Source organism: Lactuca virosa, chromosome 5 (assembly GCF_052849685.1).
Source record: "Lactuca virosa cultivar CGN04683 chromosome 5, Lactuca_virosa_CGN04683_v6, whole genome shotgun sequence".
NCBI classification, from domain to species: Eukaryota; Viridiplantae; Streptophyta; class Magnoliopsida; order Asterales; family Asteraceae; genus Lactuca; species Lactuca virosa.
Genome location: NC_136430.1, coordinates 461179883 through 461200169, shown reverse-complemented (window position 1 = coordinate 461200169; position 20287 = coordinate 461179883). Strand labels below are relative to the sequence as shown.

The following is a 20287-nucleotide window of genomic DNA, read 5'->3' as shown; positions in this document are numbered from 1 at the left end:
GCATGAACATAGCAAGTTTGGCATTCCTTTTGAATAATGAATCCTACAAAATAATACATCCTTGTTCACACATCCTACACAATAAATCAAACCAATAATAAGTTTGAAGACATAAATGGATACAAATCCACATCCTAAGAAACAATAGAAGATTAAACTTCAAAAAGTTATCATCAACGATTTCATTTTAGATACATACAAATCATTAATAGCTTTCACGACACAAATAATCCCCAAAACTGAAGTTACAAAACTCAACTAAATGAGAAATAAGAGAGCCGAGAGGGAGAAAGATGAGAACCTCTGGACAACGGCCTGAAGATACAACTTATCTTCGATGGCAGACTTTGGTGACGTCGGAAGATGAAGCAACCGAGGAAAGGTGTGGTGATTCAGCGATGGAGTAGAAAGAAAAAGGAGGTGGTCGAAGGGGGCGATGGTCTGTTGATGTGGTGGTCCGGTGAGGTAGCAACGACAACGACGGCCGATGATGGAGAGGATGGAAGAGGCTGTGATGGTCGAGAAAGGAGGTTGTGTGCGATTGTCCATTGGGTTTGGGTGTTTGAAAGAGAAAGTGAACTGATCTTTATTGTTAATTTTTTTCTTTTTTTTAATCTAGAAGATGTCTGCGAGAAATGTCTTCCCGTCCGTAGACTTTGGTCCATGTTGTTTTATGTTTTTTTTAGACAAGAGGACTTACGGTCTTTTAAAAAACAAATAATCTGCAAGAACGCACATACGTAAATGTTTTCCCGCCCACAGACATAAGTACTCAAAAAGAGTTTTATTTAAAAATACAAACACCACCTTAATATGCCATTGTCCAGGGGTACTTTAGTCCTTTTCATTGTGATTGATTTTCATTCTGAAAGATAGGTACAATATTTGCTTAAATAAGTGGCTCGGTAGAAGTAGAGGTTTAGGGGCTGTTTGTTAGGATCTGAATTATTAAGATCTGAATATTTAAGAGATTTGAATTTTTAACATGTTGTTTGGTTGGAACTTCTGAATTTTTGTGCTAAACTATAAAATGATCATTTTACCCTTCTGTATTATTTTTTATTGAATTCAATATTCTGTTTTATAAATAAGAATAAATAACCAAATCAACTTCTTAAATAATTATAAAAATGAATATAAACACCATATAAAATCCAAATTAAACATAAATAAAAATTAACACAAATCCAAATCAAACATAAATATTTTTAAATTGAAAAAAATCATAATAAATCAAAATAAAATCTTACAAATTTAATTTCAAGCATCAAAAAATATTGGTAGCATTGAATTCAATCTAAAGACTAAAATCCAAATAAAATCTTGCAAATGGTCAACCACAATCCTTGAAGGAATTTATAACCTTGTGCAACACTGATTGGATGAATACCGTGTTCTAATAGCCCTCAACTTGTTCTAGAAGAGCACCAGCCATAACAACAGCTCTTGTTGTTCAACCATCAGCTTACGAATTTGATTGTCAACATCCATTTGATCCAAGCTTGTTGCATTATTGATAAGCTATGCTGAAAACCTCAATCCAGTTGTATTATAGCCATGTTAAATAACATAGAATAGAAGACCAATCAATCAAACCCTAATAAACATTTACAAGTAAAAGAATTCAAGAAAAATACATGTTAAAAAATCACTCCACCCTCTAAACATAGGATCTTTAAATTACCACATATCTTCATATTCTTCTCCTTTGCAAATATAATCGTAGCTACATATTACATCTCAATTTCATGAATTGAGCAGATAAACAAACAATTTCATCATATGTGGAGGAGATAAATAAACAATTTCAGCAAACAAACAATTTATTAGCAAACGAACGTTTTCAGCAGAAAATAATAAGAAAATCAGCGATTTCACGTCATATTTTATAGTATCTCATGATTTCACGCCATATTTTCTTCAATTTCTTCATCAGCAAAAAGGCATGAGGAACCAGGAGCTGTGATTTGCGACGATGGCACCAGAGATGTGTTGTGTGATGGAAATCGATTTCAAAGCCGGAGAAGAAAAGCTTACCGGCGGCGTTAGTAGAGGAAGGGGTTGGAGTGGCGGCCCTGGCGGAGGAAAGCAAGTAGCCGGAGGTGGGGTTCGATGAGTAACAGAAGAAAAATCACGTACCTTTGTTGCCTTGATCGAAGACGACAACGAGGAAGGAGCAGGCGGCGGTGGCTGTTGAGTAGGTGAAGCCACTCAAATATTAGTGGCAGAAATCATGATACCACTCAAATATTAGTGGTTGAAAAGCAAGTCAAAAGTGGAAAAGGAGAGGTGATCCAGTTTTCCCGTTTGCATGTTTCATGGTCTGCTTTTCTTGTCTAATTATCATTTCAGACTCTATATATATGAATCTCATTTGTATTGTAAAATGTGTGAAAGAAAAAACACAGAGTGAGTGCAGATTAGCACCAAGAAATATAAACTCCTAGTTACCGAGAGTGGACGAAGGTCGGAGATTGGACCGAACCACTATAAATCTTGTTGTTCTTGAGTTTAGCGTGTGTTGTGTGTTGTATGTTCGTGTGATTCTCGTGTGTCGAGCCTAACAATTGGTATCAGAGCTGTGGCTCTTGATCGTTTCACACGAACCAGCTGAGGTGAAGAAGGAAGTCGCTTACCTGTGAGAATCGGAACTAGTGCTCCGATCAGAAACCATCGTCAGCCGCTGCCGACCGTTCAACCCGCCGTAGGTTCCGTCGTCATGAACCAATTCCGACTCTCGAGGAAGAAGGAAAGACGGTGTTCTTTTTTTAAGAAAGAAGAAAAGAAATGGATTGTAGAGAAGCAGTTTTTTCTTGTGAAGAAGAAGACTGATTCTCGTGGTGCTCAGTGGAAACAAAAGAAAGAAAAATAAATAACAAGTGGATCTTTCCACCAAAAGCTACGCATGCAGTGGAAAAGCATTTGAAAAGCAAAAAGAAACGCACACGCAAAGCAAACGCACGCTTTGTCTAGTTTTTTTTTATTATTTTCAGAAAATTGCAGTTTAGCCCCTGAACTTTCAGAAAATTGCAGTTTAGCCCCTGAACTTTCAGAAAATTGCAGTTTAGCCCCTGAACTTTCAGAAAATTGTAGTTTAGCCCCTGAACTTTCAGAAAATTGCAGTTTAGCCCCTGAACTTTCAGAAAATTGCAGTTTAGCCCCTGAACTTTCAGAAAATTGTAGTTTAGCCCCTGAACTTTCAGAAAATTGCAGTTTAGCCCCTGAACTTTAAGAAAATTGCAGCTTAGCCCCTAAACTTTCAGAAAGTTGCAGTTTAGCCCTTGAAGTTTCAGAAAATTACAAAATGGCAGAAGATGGTAAAATCAAGATTGACAAGTTTGATGGAACCGATTATGGATTTTGGAAAATGCAAATTGAAGACTTGTTGTACCAGAAAAGTTTGCATTTACCCATGTTGGGCGAACAACCAGATGAAATGTACGATGACGAATGGAAGCTGTTGGACAGACAAGCCTTGGGTGTAGTTAGGCTTTCATTGGCGAAGAGTGTTGCGTATAACATTGTCAATTAAACAACTACTTATGGAGTATTTAAGGCTTTGTCCAACATGTACGAGAAGCCATCCGCTACCAACAAAGTGTTTCTCATCAAACAATTAGTTAACACCAAGATGAAGGAGGGCATGTCAGTTACCGCTCACATAAATGAGTTTAACTCGATTATCTCTCGTTTAGCCTCAGTTGCAATAAAGTTTGAAGATGAAGTACAAGCACTCCTCCTTTTATCATATTTGCCCGATAGTTGGTCAGGCACAGTCACAGCTGTTAGTAGTGCATCCGGCACTATCAAACTCACTTTCGAGAGCATTCGTGACTTGATTGTAAATGAAGATATCAGACGGAGAAGCAATGGTGAGACTTCTAATTCTAGTTCTTTATTGAATACAGAAAGTAGAGGAAGAAGAAACGAAAGAGGACGTAGTCGAGGCAGATCAAAGTCCAGAAAAAGGGGGCAGTCCAAAAACCGGAAGGATATTGAATGTTGGAATTGCAAAGAAAAAGGTCATTTCAGAAACCAGTGTCCAAAATCAAAAGCTGAAAAGAAAGAAGTAAACAGTGTATCCTCAGAAGAATCAGGAGAATTTCTCATATGCAGTGTTGAGAATTCAGAGGAATCCTGGATTATGGATTCAGGCGCTTCTTTCCACGCTTTCTCATGTCTAGATACGGTCAAAAACCTACGAACAGGTGATTTTGGCAAAGTTAGTTTGGCCGATGATCGAGTGCTTGATATTACGGGTATTGGAGATGTAGATGTGAAGACCTCTATGGGAACCACGTGGACATTGAAAGATGTCAGGGTTATCCCAAACTTGAGGAGAAAGTTGATTTCAGTTGGTAAATTGGATGATGAAGGGTTTCATGTTCACTTTGGGGGTGGACAATGGAAAGTGATCAAAGGTAACTTGGTGATTGCAAAAGGAAAGAAGAAAGGTACTCTATACATGGTAGAGATACCCAGTGATGGTGTTCATGCCGTAACTGCCAATTCGAGTCCATCTAAATTGTGGCATCAACGACTCGGACACATGAGCAGTAAGGGATTGAAGATGTTGGCTCAAAATGGGAAGTTTCCAGACTTGAAGAAAGTGGAAACAGAATTTTGTGAATCATGTGTTCTCGGGAAACAAAAGCGCGTCACTTTTGTTAAGAAGGGGAAGACACCGAAAGCTCAGAAGTTGGAGCTTGTTCACTCAGATGTATATGGACCAACATCAGTTTCATCTCTAGGAGGTTCAAACTACTATGTTACCTTTATTGATGATTCAACACGCAAGGTATGGGTCTATTTTCTTAAAAATAAATCTGATGTATTTGATACTTTTAAGATATGGAAATTTGCTGTTGAAAATGAAACTGATTTGAAGGTAAAATGCCTGAAGTCGGATAATGGTGGTGAATACATAAGCAAGGAGTTTGTTGACTATTGTGCCAAGCAAGGGATAAAGATGATCAAGACGGTCCCAGGAACCCCTCAGCAGAATGGTATTGCTGAAAGAATGAATAGAACTCTAAATGAAAGGGCTAGAAGCATGAGGTTGAATGTCGGTTTACCCAAGACGTTCTGGGCCGATGCAGTTAACACTGCTGCCTACTTGATCAATCGTTCACCGTGTTTTCCCTTGGATTTTAAATTACCAGAAGAAATGTGGCAAGGGAAGGAAGTAAGTCTCAAACACCTGAAAGTCTTTGGTAGTACTGCTTACAGTTTGTTAAAAGATGGTGACAGGGATAAACTTGATTCAAAGACCAAGAAGTGCACATTCATTGGTTATGGGTCAGATGAAATGGGTTACAGGCTTTGGGATAGTGAAAGGAGAAAGATAATCCGAAGCAAGAATGTCACCTTTAACGAAGCCGAGTTATACAAAGACAGAAACAACAAAAGTCCAGAAGATCAGAAGGAGTATGTTGAGTTTGAAGGTGTTGAAAAGAAGAAAGAAGCTCCAGTCGAAATCCCTGAATCTGGGGATGATTCAACTGACAGTGGGAGCTCAGGGGATAATTCCAGTAATGATTCTGAAGATGAAGAAACTAGTCCTCCAACTCCAAAATCTCCAGTCACACCTCAAGTCCAACTAAGAAGATCTTCCAGAGTCATCAGACCACCACAAAAATACTCACCATCTGTCAACTATATTCTCCTGACAGAAAATGGTGAACCCCAGTGTTACTCTGAAGCTAAGAGGTTAAAAGATTCATTGCAGTGGGAGCTAGCAATGAAAGATGAAATGAAGTCGCTTGAGAAGAACAAGACCTGGCACTTAACAAAGCTTCCAGTTGGGAAGAAGGATCTTCAAAATAAATGGGTTTTCAGGGTCAAGGATGAACATGATGGTACCAAATGATACAAAGCCCGATTAGTAGTCAAGGGGTTTCAACAAAAAGAGGGAGTTGATTTCAATGAAATTTTTTCTCCAGTGGTGAAAATGACTACTATTCGGCTGGTTCTCAGTATTGTAGCAGCAGAGGGCTTGCATCTAGAGCAGCTAGATGTCAAGACAACTTTCCTACATGGTGACCTAAATGAAGACATTTACATGATACAACCTGAGGGTTTTCAGGTTAAAGGCAAAGAAAACCTAGTATGTAAACTGAAGAAGAGTTTGTATGGTCTGAAACAAGCACCCAGACAATGGTATTTGAAGTTTGATAACTTCATGAGAAGAGTTGGTTACAAGAGATGTGACAATGATCATTGTTGTTACATCAAGAAGTTTAAGGGTTCTTATATCATTCTACTACTCTATGTAGACGATATGTTGATTGCAGGTTCAGACATGTCAGAGATCAACAAGTTGAAGAAACAGATGTCTGAAGAGTTCGAAATGAAAGACTTGGGAGCTGCAAAGCAAATACTCGGGATGAGTATATTCAGAAACAAAGATGGTTCTTTAACACTATCTCAAGAAAAGTACATTAAGAAAGTATTAGAGAAATTCAGCCTTAAAGATGCCAAGATCAGAAGCACACCTTTGGGAAGTCACTTTAAGCTTTCTAAAGCTCAGTCACCCAAATCAGATGATGACAAGACAGAAATGGCTAAAGTTCCTTATGCATCCGCAGTTGGTAGCCTCATGTATGCAATGGTATGCACGAGACCAGATATAGCTCATGCAGTGGGAGTTGTTAGTCGATTTATGTCCAATCCAGGGAGAGAACATTGGGAAGCAGTTAAATGGCTGCTAAGATATTTGAAGGGGACTTCAAAAGTGGCATTACATTTTAAGGGGAAAGATGTTATTCTGAAGGGTTTTGCGGATGCAGACCTTGGTGGTTGCAAAGAATCATACAAAAGCACCACCGGATATGTCTTTACAGTGGGAGGCACTGCGGTAAGTTGGATGTCCAAACTACAGAAAAGTGTTGCCCTTTCAACCACAGAAGCAGAGTATATGGCAGTTGCTGAAGCAAGCAAAGAACTTATATGGTTGAAGAATTTTCTCATCGAACTTGGCAAAGAACAAGATAATTGTGAACTATTCTGTGACAATCAAAGTGCAATTCATCTTGCAAAGAATCCCGTCTTTCATTCGAAGACAAAGCACATACAGCTGAGATATCACTTCATCAGAGAAAGAATTAATGATGGCACTCTGAAGTTGAATAAGATCAAAGGAACTGAAAACCAGCTGATGACTAAGGTTGTCACCTTAGAGAAGTTGAAGCTTTGCATAGCTTCAACTGGCCTTCAGGATAATTGAAGAGAAGGTCGGGTAACTAGGATGGAATCAAGATCAAAAGTGTTTTACAGAAATTCAAATGCACAGTTGAAGCACATGTGAAGATTATTCCGTGGCTTCAAGTGGGAGATTGTTGAGTAGGTGAAGCCACTCAAATATTAGTGGCAGAAATCATGATACCACTCAAATATTAGTGGTTGAAAAGCAAGTCAAAAGTGGAAAAGGAGAGGTGATCCAGTTTTCCCGTTTGCATGTTTCATGGTCTGCTTTTCTTGTCTAATTATCATTTCTTGTCTAACAGTGGCGACGGTCAGAGTGCGAGGGGAAGAAGGAGGTGGCGATCTGCGTGGAGAGGGGGAAGGATAAGGAAGTGGATATGACTTCAAGAAAAATAGGAGGCGCTTGTATGAGAAAAAAAAGGAGGAGGCGTGTTTTATCAGGGGCACATAGGTCTTTCTTTCTTTTTCAGATATGGGTATATATCTGAATTTTTAAGAGGTAATTTTTCAGTTAAGAGGTGTTTTATAAGAGGCTACCAAACATAATATATCTGAATTTTTAAGAGGTAGCCTCTTAATTTTTCATTTAAGAGGTAAACAAACAGCCTCTTAGGACAGCTATTAATTCATTCATTTAGATTGTTGATCTTTGGAGTGTACTGCCCTCTCAAAAGACAGTTAGCTTGTAAATAACTTGGTTCACTTTAATCATTCAATTGTCTCTCTACATTATCATTTTCTAACCTATATATTTCTTAATTCCAGCCCACTAAGCAAATTCCCTTGCGAAAACTAAATGAATGAACAGTGGCATATACATAAAAAAGAATGGACTACTCTTGGTTCTTGTTCTTTGCATCAAATGGTAATCGCTATATAGATTATTGGGTAGTCAGTGAGGAGGGCTATATATTCTCTAATTTAGGACAGAAATACTTTGTTGAGCAGCAAAAAACCATCCATCATGGGAGGTATCGTTAAAGTAGTCAATTCAGATAAATTCTCACTTCAAGAATTTGTTCACCGGCTCTTGTTAAAGTAAATTCTAGTAAATTTGGATTTTATTGCTTAATATGAGCATGCTGGCAAAGAAATAGCTTCCACTAACATTCAAACCTTTATTTCTGCAGTCAGTGTCTAGTAGAATCTAGCATATAAAAGCTTGTCTTTTTCAAATATTCTGGATGACAAATTACTGTTAAAGAATCATATAAAGTGATGAAGCTTTTGTCACTTCATAAAGATATATATTTACAGGCATGGGCAACCATGATGAGCCAATGATTCTGGTGGACAACCCATTATCCACGTATCACATGTACAGTAGAGTGTAGACTTCCCTCTTTATGTATCTTTACATGACCCAACTACTACAGCTTTAAAAAAACACTTGCTGGCAAAATGTAAATTGAACAATAGATTTATATACTAATATTAGTAATCTCATGTTCATAAATGTCAGGTATACCAACAAAAACAAGAAAGTTAAAAGAGCTAGCAAGCCTAAACGAAAACTTAAGATAGATAATAGGGAAAATGACATATACGTCCTATGAAGTTTATAGGCTTTACCCTTTTAGTCCCTAAACTATTTTGATGGCTTTATGAGGGAACCAAGTTCTTTTTCTCGGGTCAATTAAGTCCCTTTGCCACATTGGCATTTTTTGACCAATTCCCCTAAATTGACTTTGAATTTTTCCAATTTGTTGACCAAACTTGCGTCATCACCAACTGTGCTCTGTGCTTTGTTTGAGTTCTTTAATTTGGGGAGTTGACGGAGGCTTCTTTGATGGCGATGCTTTTGACTAGCCCTCACTCCATCAAACCCTATTCATCGCAAAATCAAATCTCAAGGAAATTAGACCATGCTCTCGTTTGTCTCATTTGTCTAGCAGAAAACGTGAAAGGAAAAGGGCCAAGGCGGAGGGTGGGACAGAAATCGATTCAATCACGGTAGATGCATCCAGTACGATGGGTAACTGAACTTCTCTAAATCAATCACGTAAAACTCAATAACTTATATCCTAATTTTCCAGAAGATTTAAGATGATTTCCTCGTCACATTTGGTTACCCATTTATGTTCTGTGTTTTTTGTTTTCAGTCACATGAAACTCAATGAGTTATATCCTAATTTTCGAGAACAATATGAATGTTTTTTAAGTTTAGTTAATATAGATGTAAGGAAATTGATATAAGTCTTTGTTTTGAATCGACGTTGAAGGCCACCCTCCAGTGACCTCTAGATTTTTGATATAATTCTTTCTTTGAAGTCGACCGGTAAGGTTAAGGCTGGGAAAGAAACCGATTTCCGGAGATCAGGCTTTTAAATCGACGTTGTAGAGACTGAAAACGATAGCAATAGTCGTAGGGATTGTTCCAGTGACCTCTAGATTGTTGCCTTCCGGTCCGACCAGCAGGAATACGAAGGGGAAAGAGGCAGATTGGTGATGGGAAGGCTGCAAAGACCGACAGAAGGAGGAGGAGAGGTCGATTTCCAGTGGCCTTCAACTTCGATTTGGCCATCGTCATGGCCGATCTGGTGTTTGAGGGTAGAAGCAGCTCACACATGGGTGTTTGTGGTGGTGTTGCTCGGCAGGAGGAAGAAGGGAGGGGCCCAAGTTTTGGGTATGTGGCACTCAAACCGGTTATAGCAAGTCAAGATGACTAAAAAGATAGGTAGACCACGAGTTTGTTCCCTCGTAAAGCCACTTAAAAAAATAAGTGACTAAAAGAGTTAACCTTAAAAAGTTTATAGGGCGTATATGTCATTTTCCCCATATAATATTAAGGAAAACTAGTTGTAGGTTTAAATGAAAAACCGTTTGTGTGACATAATAAGACAAAATTAAGTGAATGGAGTTACAGATCAACCGAACCTTAACCAAGCACTGCATGAATTCAGCAATATCCACATCACATTCTAAGATGAAGATGTCAACTTGCTTGATTAAAAAAGAAAAAGAACTCACGATAATATATATATATATATATATATATATATATATATATATATATATATATATATATATATATATATATATATTTGTTTTATTCCAAAATGAAAATGTTAAATATGATGAGGGGTAGATATAATTGGTTCGAATTTTAATGTAAAACACTTTATGATGTCATAAGATTGGCAATACCATTTTGTTCTCAACAATACTCTACTCAATTTTTATTGAGTCTATCGAAAAGGTTTTAGGATTTTTTTTTTTTAAGAAGAAAAGAAAAATCTTGATTTGTTTATTTCTTTTTAAAAAAGAAAATCTAATATTGTATTAATATGTTTGTAAGTTTCTTTTTTAAATACAAATAAATAAAATATGTTACATAGATAGATATTTGTGTTTGGTCAGTTTCATAATTTCTTGATTTTAATTATATCTTAAAACTATTTTCAAGATCAATATATTTGCCTTCACACGACCTATCACTTAGTTGGGTTATATGATAGGTTTACCATTAGGGTTGTTCTTAGCTTAAATGCAATCATTTTTTTTGCTTAAAACAAGTTGCAAATGGGATTTTGGTACACTTTTCCTGAGGTTCATTTATACTAGAAGGGATAGACCTTGACCTTTGTGAGGTATTTTATCCTTCTTATGGACTTTTTTTTGTTGTGTTGGGTGTTGTTTGTTTTTAAGAGGTAAAAGACATGCAGTCTACATACAGACCAAATATGCATATATTTACAACAAAAAGAAAAAAAAAAAAAAAAAGAGACGTGTACCAGATGTCAGCAATCTGTAAAAAGAAAACTGTTTGTTTTTTAAAATCTGCAAGCTGTTAAAATTAACTGAAATTTAAAATAAAACTGATTTTTTAAACCTAAAAGAGTTTTTAAACCATGTTTATTTAAATAATTAGTGTTTAACAACACCGAAAGTAATACTATAATAGATAAATAATAAGTATTTGATATATAGAATAGTATTAAAAATAAATAAATAAACAAAAAACAAAACAAACAAAAAAACAAACAAAAACAATGGTTCTGAAGCGATTGAATGAATAGTAATAAGTTATAAATAACTAAGCTTTCATTGGAGATGTTCTAAGTCTACAATTTCTTGCATTCTCACCCACAAATCTTGTCAATTTGTTGCAGAAAAAAACTTCGGTGATCTTTTGCATTTTCACAAGCACATGAACAGGTGTTCTGCAACAAAATGACAAGTAATCAATTGCAAATCTATTTCATTCTTCATTAACATAGTGCATAGTAGTCAAAAAAGAGTTAATAATTATATATTTATTAAAAGTGTCTTTTGAAAAAAAGGTATCTTTAACAAATGCACACGAATAAACTGATTAAATGGCAATACCAACATAATCATGTGTTGGTCAAGTGTCAAACATAAATGGCCCTTCAGTTTGTTTTGAGTCAGTTATGCAAATCTTCCTGTAGCCACATGGCAAATCGTTATGCTTCCTTTCCTAAGGCTGCAGTAAGATCACAGCATCTAATACTTAGATTCGTATGTACTTTCAAGTGTACAACACAATTTCTTAATTCTTTATCACAAAAAGACAAACAAAACACTGGCAGAGAGAGAAAGAGGGGCTGACCTTTCACTACATTCTTACAACCGGCAACTAAGAACACCCAAATCACAAAATAAGACAATAAAGTATAAGGGCATGTGAAATTAGAGATTAATGTATCATATTCTTATGATTTCCTTGCATGTTTTGTGCTAATTAACTTGTAGGCTAAACTTAATAAACATATGTTTGATGCTAAACAAGCCTATTCACAAAGAATGACTTGATGTGAGAAATTAATAACATTTTGTGCACGTTGTGTATACACTAAGCAAGTGATTCACATGGATGATAATTTGTGGGACAAAGTAAAGAATGCAAGTACTTGCATGGATGTTGTGTAATAATTATCATACATATTTGACAATTCCATGCATCATGTCCTTGAGCTTTTCTTTAAATGCTTGACCTTATCAGCATTTCAATGGATAAGCATCTTTATAACAGATTCTCAAGGTTGAAGATGTCATTCCGAGATGTACTTTTATGCCATGTGTATCAACTAACGAGAAGCCACTTTTAATTTGTTATATGCTACACAACAGTAATTTCCTATCATCTGCGAGACTGATAAGGAATATGATCTTTTCAGAATCTAAAAAGTACCACCGACCAAAAAGTTCAAGACTTATCACTATATATAGACATGGTAGTAGCTTACATTACTCACAGCAAACATCACACCTAACTTTCTACATACAGCCTCTAACAACCTCACTTGCAACGGTTTATACTACTAAATCTGGTGTTGTTTTATAATACTTTTATAAAACATCAACTGCTAGAATTTCCAGAAATGGCTTTGGTTAGAGCACTGGTGAATGAAAGGCCTGTGGTTATATTCAGCAAAAGCTCCTGCTGCATGTGCTACACCATTAAGACACTGATAAGCAGTTTTGGGGCAAATCCTACAGTTTATGAGGTAGATGAGCATCCACAAGGAAAGCAGATAGAAAAGGAACTGAGAGGATTAGGGTGCAAGCCAAGTGTGCCAGCTGTGTTCATAGGAGAGGAGCTCGTTGGTGGTGCCAATGAAATAATGAGCCTTCATCTCAAGGGTCAGCTTGTACAGTTACTCCTCAATGCTAATGCTATATGGCTTTAGTCAAACATATTCAAGAATAGAGTTCCTACAGTATTGTAGAGATTGGAGCGCATGTTGACACAACTATGAATAGCAGATTGATGCGTTCTAGTCATTAGAACAGGAACAGAAAGAAATGTTTTCAGCCTTCTTTTTTGCTCTTCGGAGGCCAATGAGGCAATGATAACTTATGTGTTAACTTCCGTATGTAATTTCGCTACTTTTTGATAAGCAATGAGAGATATGATGTTATTGAGGAGCTATACTGTTCTTAGTGTTAGAATTCGATGTTAAAAAGTGTGTTAATATGCTTCACATCATTCATATTCTAGCACCGATCTAAATGCTAGGGCCACTATAAAAATTTACTGTATTCTGGTTGCACATCAGAGTCAGGAGTGGAGGCCTAATTGCAACTACAAGCAACTGAAGCACAAGAAATATTCAAAGATTTCAATTTTTCCTTCCCACCATTCAAAGAAATATTCGAAGGCTCTGTTGTGGTCATTCAGTCATTGATCATTGATGTTATTACTTAAATAAATTATATTCTACAAGATTACTTGGATAACTTCAAAGTACCCGTATACATCATACACTAATAGTTTGCATTAGACCCTATAATAACATATGGGTAAATTGAATCTGTTCTTGGGTTCCTTTACGTTGTTCATGTACTGAGATAACACCTATCAATAATATAGGTAACTTTAAGGGAAGATTTACAGTTTATTTTATTTATCTCCACTTCATGTACACAGAAAACTTGTGCATACTGGTGAGTCACTATGATGAAGCAAAATGACATATGGATAGAAATCAAGATGCCATGATGACAAATGGGGAGATTTCCATGCTTTACTACTGATCTTGGTTCTTGATCTATATTTGGAGAAGTAATATCTGTAACTGAAAAGAATAAGTTCCAAAACATGTTTTAATGAAGAATGGTTCATAGCAATATCATGAATTTACTTTACGTAACCATGCTATGCAAGCTATATTTGAAGTTTAAAGCCGCTTTTTCTTACAAAAGTTTTATCTTATCTCGCCCACACCACACCATATAAAGTGTTATATAAAGATGCAGCAAAATAGAAAAAAGACATGTGATGCCAGGACTCGGTTGTCTTATGTTTGTCCATATATACTCACCGCCTTTTTAATCAGAAAACAAAAAATGGAAAGTTAAAACTAAATTGGCAGATTCTATGCCAAAAAAACATGAACAAAATGTTGAAATGATATATTATTGTTGTAAAGAAAGTTCACTTGAGCACTGAAGACAAGGGAAATTTGAATGAAAGTCTACAAAAGTCGATATATAAGTTTATTGATATCGATTTTTGTATAAGTTAGTGAGCCTATATAATTGTCCCTTAGTTTCAGCTTGGGCCAGTTATACAAATTGATTCTCCTCCGGTTCATACCACATGTTATAAATTTCCTCTTGTCTTGGCTTTTGGGTTGTGCATGTATGTGGCCATATCTAGGACCAGGAAATAATAAATTATTTATACCCTATTGTATGGTTTCATTTGACCCATCACCATCATCACGCAACAAAGATTAGGGGATATATTCATCCAATACATCTATCTGGATCAAGATAGACCTCAAATTCCCTACAAAAAGCTAACTGCTGCTAAAAAGTATTACAGCATGTCTTCATCACTAACTCTTAGTTGGAGCCACTACATGGCGTCCTTAGTGGTTTCTTCAGTAAGAAGAGTTAGTAGACGTGGCACTCACTAACTAACTAATTAGTGATCTTAAGAAACAATGATTAAATCCTTAGGGATAGTCCTCTTCCTTACTTGCACGGACTTTATCATTTAATAAGCATCTAACTATTTCAAAATTCTGACTTCCTTGGTCGTTAAACTTTCGGTTTACTTTAGATATGCACACATTGGAGTCTTAATAAAGATAATCTAAAATCCAATTTCTATCTTTAGGTAACAAAGATATATTCTCCCTTGTCCGATTATTCCCGTTGCTTTTTAATACTAATTAATGCACCAATTACACATGCAGCCTACAAAGTCCACCATACCATTAGTTTTAAGAGTAATCTCAGGCATTAGATAAGGTATCTTTTACGAGCAACATCATATTCCTTTTAAGTTATCCTTGGCATTAGATAAGGTATTCTTTGTTGGAATAATCCGGAAATAAGAAGGGTAGTTTAGTCATTTTGTTTCCTTAATTTAATTGATCAGGTCAAAGCCATGTTGGCTGTAGGTTGCACGAGTTTAGGATTCTTTGTTACTTTCCCCTGTTTTTGGGCTAGTTCTCTTTTATAAGCTAGGTTTAGGAGTGGCTCTCTAATTTCCATTTCAAGCAGAGAATAAGATGTGAAAGCTGCACCATTTTCTTGCCCATTTTTTTCTTTTCTGTTCTCCTTCCAGAAGATCATGCAGCAAAGTGCTGCTTTACTTTGTTGTTATAATCTTCTTTCTGTAGTGGGTTTGTTCAGAAAGGCTGGGTCTTCATTCACATAACAAACTTTTTTCTCTGCATAACGCCCCTGTATCTGAAAAATCCTTCTTCCTTTTCCTTTCTCATAACCTAATGGCTTTGGTTACCAACCTAGGTGCTGAAAAACCAGCGGTGATATTCAGCAAAAGCTCTTGCAGCCGGTGGCGGACGCAGAGCGTTTTAGTAGGGGTACCAAAGAAAAGAAGGGGCTTGTCAAAGAATACAGAGCTAGGAAAGTGGATAAGGGCAAACAAGGGAAAGACCGTGGATTTGAATTTCGATAGGGAGATCACATATTCCCCTGTCGGGAAGCCTGCCAATTGGTTCACACATGAAATTGGGAGGTACTTGTGGAACAGCGTCCCTTTCAACGTATCTGGTTGGGACAGAAAATTGGGCGAAGGCAGTCGAACATTTTCAATCGCCCGAATTTTTAAGGCGTTCGGCGTCAAACAAAGAAGTCCGTGCAAAACAACTAGTTGTAAACAGAGGGGGGTCGAGCTCGTACAGTAATGCATGCTTCAAAGAAGTAAGTTATGATATATTTAAATGTTTATTTAAAGAATAATTAATCTAACCTTTTATGTTAAATAGGATATCACTCGAATCGAAGAATTCCGTAAGGCTAATTCCAATCGCCAAGGGGTGTTTTATAGTCCTGCAGTCGAGCAACAATACGTAAGTGGTTAATTTGTATTTTCATATAAGTGTTTATATCGTCAAGGGTATTTAGTAATCTAATTTTTATGATGTTTATCATTTTTTGAAAATACAGAATGCTTTACTTCAGGAGATCAATCAACAAACTCAAGCTTCTTCTTCAGCAAGCGGTCTAACGCCAAGTGATACAAGACAATGTTTTGAAAAAATATTGGGTGTTCGACGCGGACATATTAGAGGCATTGGGCGTAAACCTCCTACCGTTGTGTCTATGTACGATCAGGAACAACCAATGACACAAGAACCACCACAATCACAGGTAATTGTTTGTTTAAGTTGAAAAGTATAATGCTATAATGGAAAAAAAAAGTAGGATGTTGTAATGATATGTTGGTAATTGTTTGTTTAGTATATAGTACAATGCTATAATGATATGTTGGTTATGGTTTGATATGTTAATATTTTGTAATTTGGTAATTTTTGGAAAGTAGAATACTATAATGATATGTTGGTATTGTTTGATATGTTGATATTTTGTAGTTCGGTAATTTTTGGAAAGTATAATACTATTATGATATGTTGGTAATATATTTTTGTTTTCTTTGTAGTTGGAAATGCTGCAAACGATATTGAAGGACCCGGCATGTTCTGCGGCATTGGAAGAGTGGTTTCGTTCATTGTCACCACCAAATAATGAAGGAAATAATGAGAGTGATGGCGACGAGTAGGAATTTTAGGATTTTATGAAATGTTTGTTTAGAAGAATACTTTAGGTTGTATGGACTAATATTTTGGATTGTGGATTAATATTTTATAAATGTTATATTGTTTTTGGTTGTGTATGGGTTAAATGTAACAGATTTTATAAAATTGTGCATTAATATTTCATAAAATTGTAACCAAAAAAAAATGAAAAGAGTTTTTGCGGCGACGCTTTTAGCGGCGACGTGAAAGTATTAGCGGCGACGTGTTTTTAGCAGCGACAGCGACAGTGAAGTATTAGCGGCGACAAAAAGGGCATTAGCGGCGACGTATTAGCGGCGACCGTCTCTATCTTTTGCGGCGACCATCTCTGTCTTTTGCGGCGACAGACGTCGCCGCTAATGCCCGTATTTCTTGTAGTGGGTGGCACTAAAAAAAATTTCCGAAAAAATCTAAATTAGTAGTGGCACTCGTATTTTAAGCCGGTGCACCTAATAGAAAAAACAACAACAACAACAACAACAACAACAACAAAAACATAATTTTTCTTTTACACTACGTGCCGGAATCGGAGCAGTGGCCCGGGACCCCTCGGGCTCCACTAAGGTCGCCACTGCTTGCAGCATGTGCCATTCCATTAAGACTCTAATATTCAGTTTTGGGGCAAATGCCACAGTATTCGAGATTGATGAACACCCAAAGCCCAAAGGGGCAGAGCTGAAGGCGTTAGGTCATAGGCCAAGTGTACCAGCTGTGTTCATAGGTTATGAGCTGATTGGTGGCCCTAATGAGACAATGACCCTCCAACTCAAGGGCAAACTAGTGGACTTTTCGTTTACTATTATGGATGAGTAATTAATTTGAACCTTTAAGAATAATGTAAGACCCTTACTATATTAGCTTTTGGTTTAATAGAAAAGCTAGGAATATCTAATATGGGGAACAAAAAGCTTCATGAGTGGATCAATTTAACTTATGTCTCCACTTGTATGATGCCAGTAAATAGATATCATCACTAGTGAACGATTTATACATCATTATGAACATATATTTAGACGTACATATCATGATTTTTGTATTGGGAAAGAAAATAACTTTTATTATTAATGCTTTTATATATAAACAGTTTAAACAGTTTTGATGAGAATATCTTCTGCTAAATAAGATATATACCATTCCTAAGGCCAGTAACATGAAATAATTAAGTTATAAAAGAGAAATCTCCAAAGCCTTCATCGATTGAGATGCCTACAACTTTTATCTCATCTTCGAAAATATGAAAGCAGGGCTGAAGTTCACATACCTAGCACTTCCTAGTAAATTCCTAGTATAGCTCAAACATCAGCCAATCCCTTATTTCGAAAACCACTCATTACAATCTTTCCTCGTGATTCGTATTATCACAGTTCTTCATCACTTACATAATAGCCATGGATACAATGTTAGGTGCCGATCGATAAACCATTGGTAGCTTTTCATTGAGGCTCTTATTTACAGCTTTGGGGAAAATCCAACAGGTAATGAGCTAGATGAACATCCTAATTAATGGGAACACCCTTGACTTTATGTAACTGCAATCATGATAATGAATCCTATTTTACAATATTGGTATTAACGACGTAGTTTGCCAAAGAATCTTTGCGACATCATATCAACTAACTGCAACATCCACCAAATGTGACAAAGTAACACATGTTACATGCGATAAGGTTGGACAGTTGCACCTCAAACAAAGGATAAATAAAGAATATCTAACAGATCCTAAGTAACAAACAAAACACCACCACTTACGCAAAAATGCCCATCTCACTACTATGAGAAGTAAAAACAAAAGCACAAAATAATTTGTCTCAGCAGTAAATTTGAGGCTAGACGAGTTAAGTGACTTGTTCTTAATGCTCAATATACACATAGACTACCATTATAAACTAAAAGTATTCCAATAGAAACTTCCCCATATTATAATACAAGGAGAACGCTTGTGGTAAAAGAAATTAAAGTTAAGATGTAAACAACAAGCTATGAAGAGTTGCAGAAAAATGCTACTTGAAATCTGTCTTGAGTTAGATCATCTTTTTAAGAAAGGTTTATGTTGCTCTATTAAAAGTATAAGTTATAGATGCTGTACCTAAATCTTTTGCATCACACAGGTAGTCTCCTGAATAAAAATAAAAAATGTTCAGATGTAGAAAATGACTGCCAAAGTTGCAGAGATTCACAGGTGTCCAGAATATATCCGAATTTAACCTGAAACACAACATTCAATTACATTGGGAGGTGATTCATCCACATAAAATATATGCTTCAAAGAGTTACCATGTGTCACATTCTGGGTGTGCCATTAGAGATGGAAGTGAAGTTCATTTGGTTTCAGATTTTCATACTTTTTTTAAGGTCAATTCTCATGGACGGAACTGCAGTTCTCAGATCTTTCTTATCAATTCACCAAATCAACAGAGAGAATAATAAAATCGTTGCCAAGCACAATAATTCGTGATGAAATCCTAGAATTACAATAACATGCCACGATCCCTATTCCTATGAACATAGAGAATTACAAGATCCATCTTAATGGTAAGTAGTACATTAGTAACATACAAATATCCAAAACCTCACGATACAAGTTTCAACAAAAATAATCCGATTGGCAACAAACACGTACACACAACGACACAAAGTGATCGATATACACAAACGTTGGGATAAGAGGATACCTAAATAATCCGGAGAGTACTGTTCTTGGAAGCAATCACGTCCTTTCCGTTTCCGGACAGGACAACATGCAAAGGGTCCTGTCCAGCTTTAAGAAACCCGACCCTAAGGCTATCCCACTCAGAATCTCACGCGTGAGGCTCTCGTGTCCGGCCAAAGACGCGTGAACACCGCCGTGGCCGGTGGGTTGGGTGTGATGGCTTCATGAAGACGGACGCTCACGAGGGTTTTGATTGGCTGAATTGTTTTTCTTTTACCGTTGCCGAGAGTTGAACTATTAAAAAAATATCTTTTTCAATTTTTATTTTTTTTTTCTAATAAAGAAAAAGTTTTATATAGACATAACGGGTAAACGAGCAACAAATTGTGCCGCAGCCCCTTTTTGAATGGTAAAACTAATTCTTTTAAAAACAACATTTATAGATCTTGGGGTCATAACATTACTATGCATGACCCGTTGGACTCTATTAAATAGCTCCACAGCTTCTGAACCGAAAGTATCAAATGCAAAAGGTATAAACGTGTGTTGATTTTCCATGCATGTTTTCTGAAACATCCCAAAAATACGGTCCAAAATTTTCATTTTGAATCATTAATGAAACCATAATTATCCACACATCATATAAAAGTCACGAGTCATGTATCTCAAAATATCATAAATATCTGTCAAACATATCAAAGTAAAAAACATCACAGGCCAAGCAAATGGTGTGTGCACTGCAATCATCCCGAGCTCTTCCCCTTGCTACCGGAAGTACCTGAAACCAAAACTGGAACTGTAAGCACGAAGCTTAGCGAGTCTCCCCAAACTACCACATATCATACACATAATCACATAATAACATACATTGGGCCTTGCCCGCTACATCGGGCCCCGCCCGGCATCGGACCGAAGT

At 36.5% G+C, this 20287-nt stretch overlaps 1 protein-coding gene, 1 long non-coding RNA gene and 1 pseudogene across 8 annotated transcripts; 2 read left to right on the top strand and 1 right to left on the bottom strand.

Moving 5' to 3' along the window:
• Window positions 1-8920: 8920 nt before the first annotated feature.
• LOC145114589 (monothiol glutaredoxin-S2 pseudogene) lies at window positions 8921-14239 on the top strand (annotated as a pseudogene). Of its 3 annotated transcripts, XR_013711082.1 has the most exons (3): window positions 8942-9178; window positions 11316-11383; window positions 12345-13095. The product of XR_013711082.1 is annotated as a monothiol glutaredoxin-S2 pseudogene, transcript variant X2 (transcript). The 3 variants fall into 3 exon arrangements; XR_013711083.1 differs by lacking the exons at window positions 11316-11383; window positions 12345-13095 and adding an exon at window positions 13598-14239 and having other exon boundaries at window positions 8921-9178; XR_013711081.1 differs by having other exon boundaries at window positions 8942-9205; window positions 11316-13095.
• Window positions 11120-19626, bottom strand: LOC145114590 (uncharacterized). 4 transcript variants are annotated; one of them, XR_013711085.1, is made up of 4 exons: window positions 19394-19626; window positions 18808-18926; window positions 15896-15975; window positions 11120-11366 (listed from the first exon to the last, which is right to left on the bottom strand). It is a non-coding gene; the product is annotated as an uncharacterized LOC145114590 (long non-coding RNA). The 4 variants fall into 4 exon arrangements; XR_013711087.1 differs by lacking the exon at window positions 15896-15975; XR_013711084.1 differs by lacking the exons at window positions 11120-11366; window positions 15896-15975 and adding an exon at window positions 17858-18338.
• Window positions 14441-16819, top strand: LOC145114588 (uncharacterized). The gene is made up of 4 exons (XM_079050641.1): window positions 14441-15846; window positions 15912-15995; window positions 16093-16296; window positions 16586-16819. The coding sequence occupies exons 1-4, from the start codon at window positions 15649-15651 to the stop codon at window positions 16703-16705; spliced, it is 606 nt and encodes a 201-aa protein (XP_078906767.1). The 5' UTR covers window positions 14441-15648; the 3' UTR covers window positions 16706-16819.
• Window positions 19627-20287: the final 661 nt, after the last annotated feature.

What these genes read in the sequence shown, in the direction of transcription:
- LOC145114588 (XM_079050641.1), top strand. Translation starts at nt 15,649, where the DNA reads ATGAAATTGGGAGGTACTTGTGGAACAGCGTCCCTTTCAACGTATCTG. An exon ending in GTAATGCATGCTTCAAAGAA is followed by an intron (nt 15,847 to 15,911) that starts GTAAGTTATGAT and finishes TATGTTAAATAG; the next exon opens with GATATCACTCGAATCGAAGA. An exon ending in CTGCAGTCGAGCAACAATAC is followed by an intron (nt 15,996 to 16,092) that starts GTAAGTGGTTAA and finishes TTGAAAATACAG; the next exon opens with AATGCTTTACTTCAGGAGAT.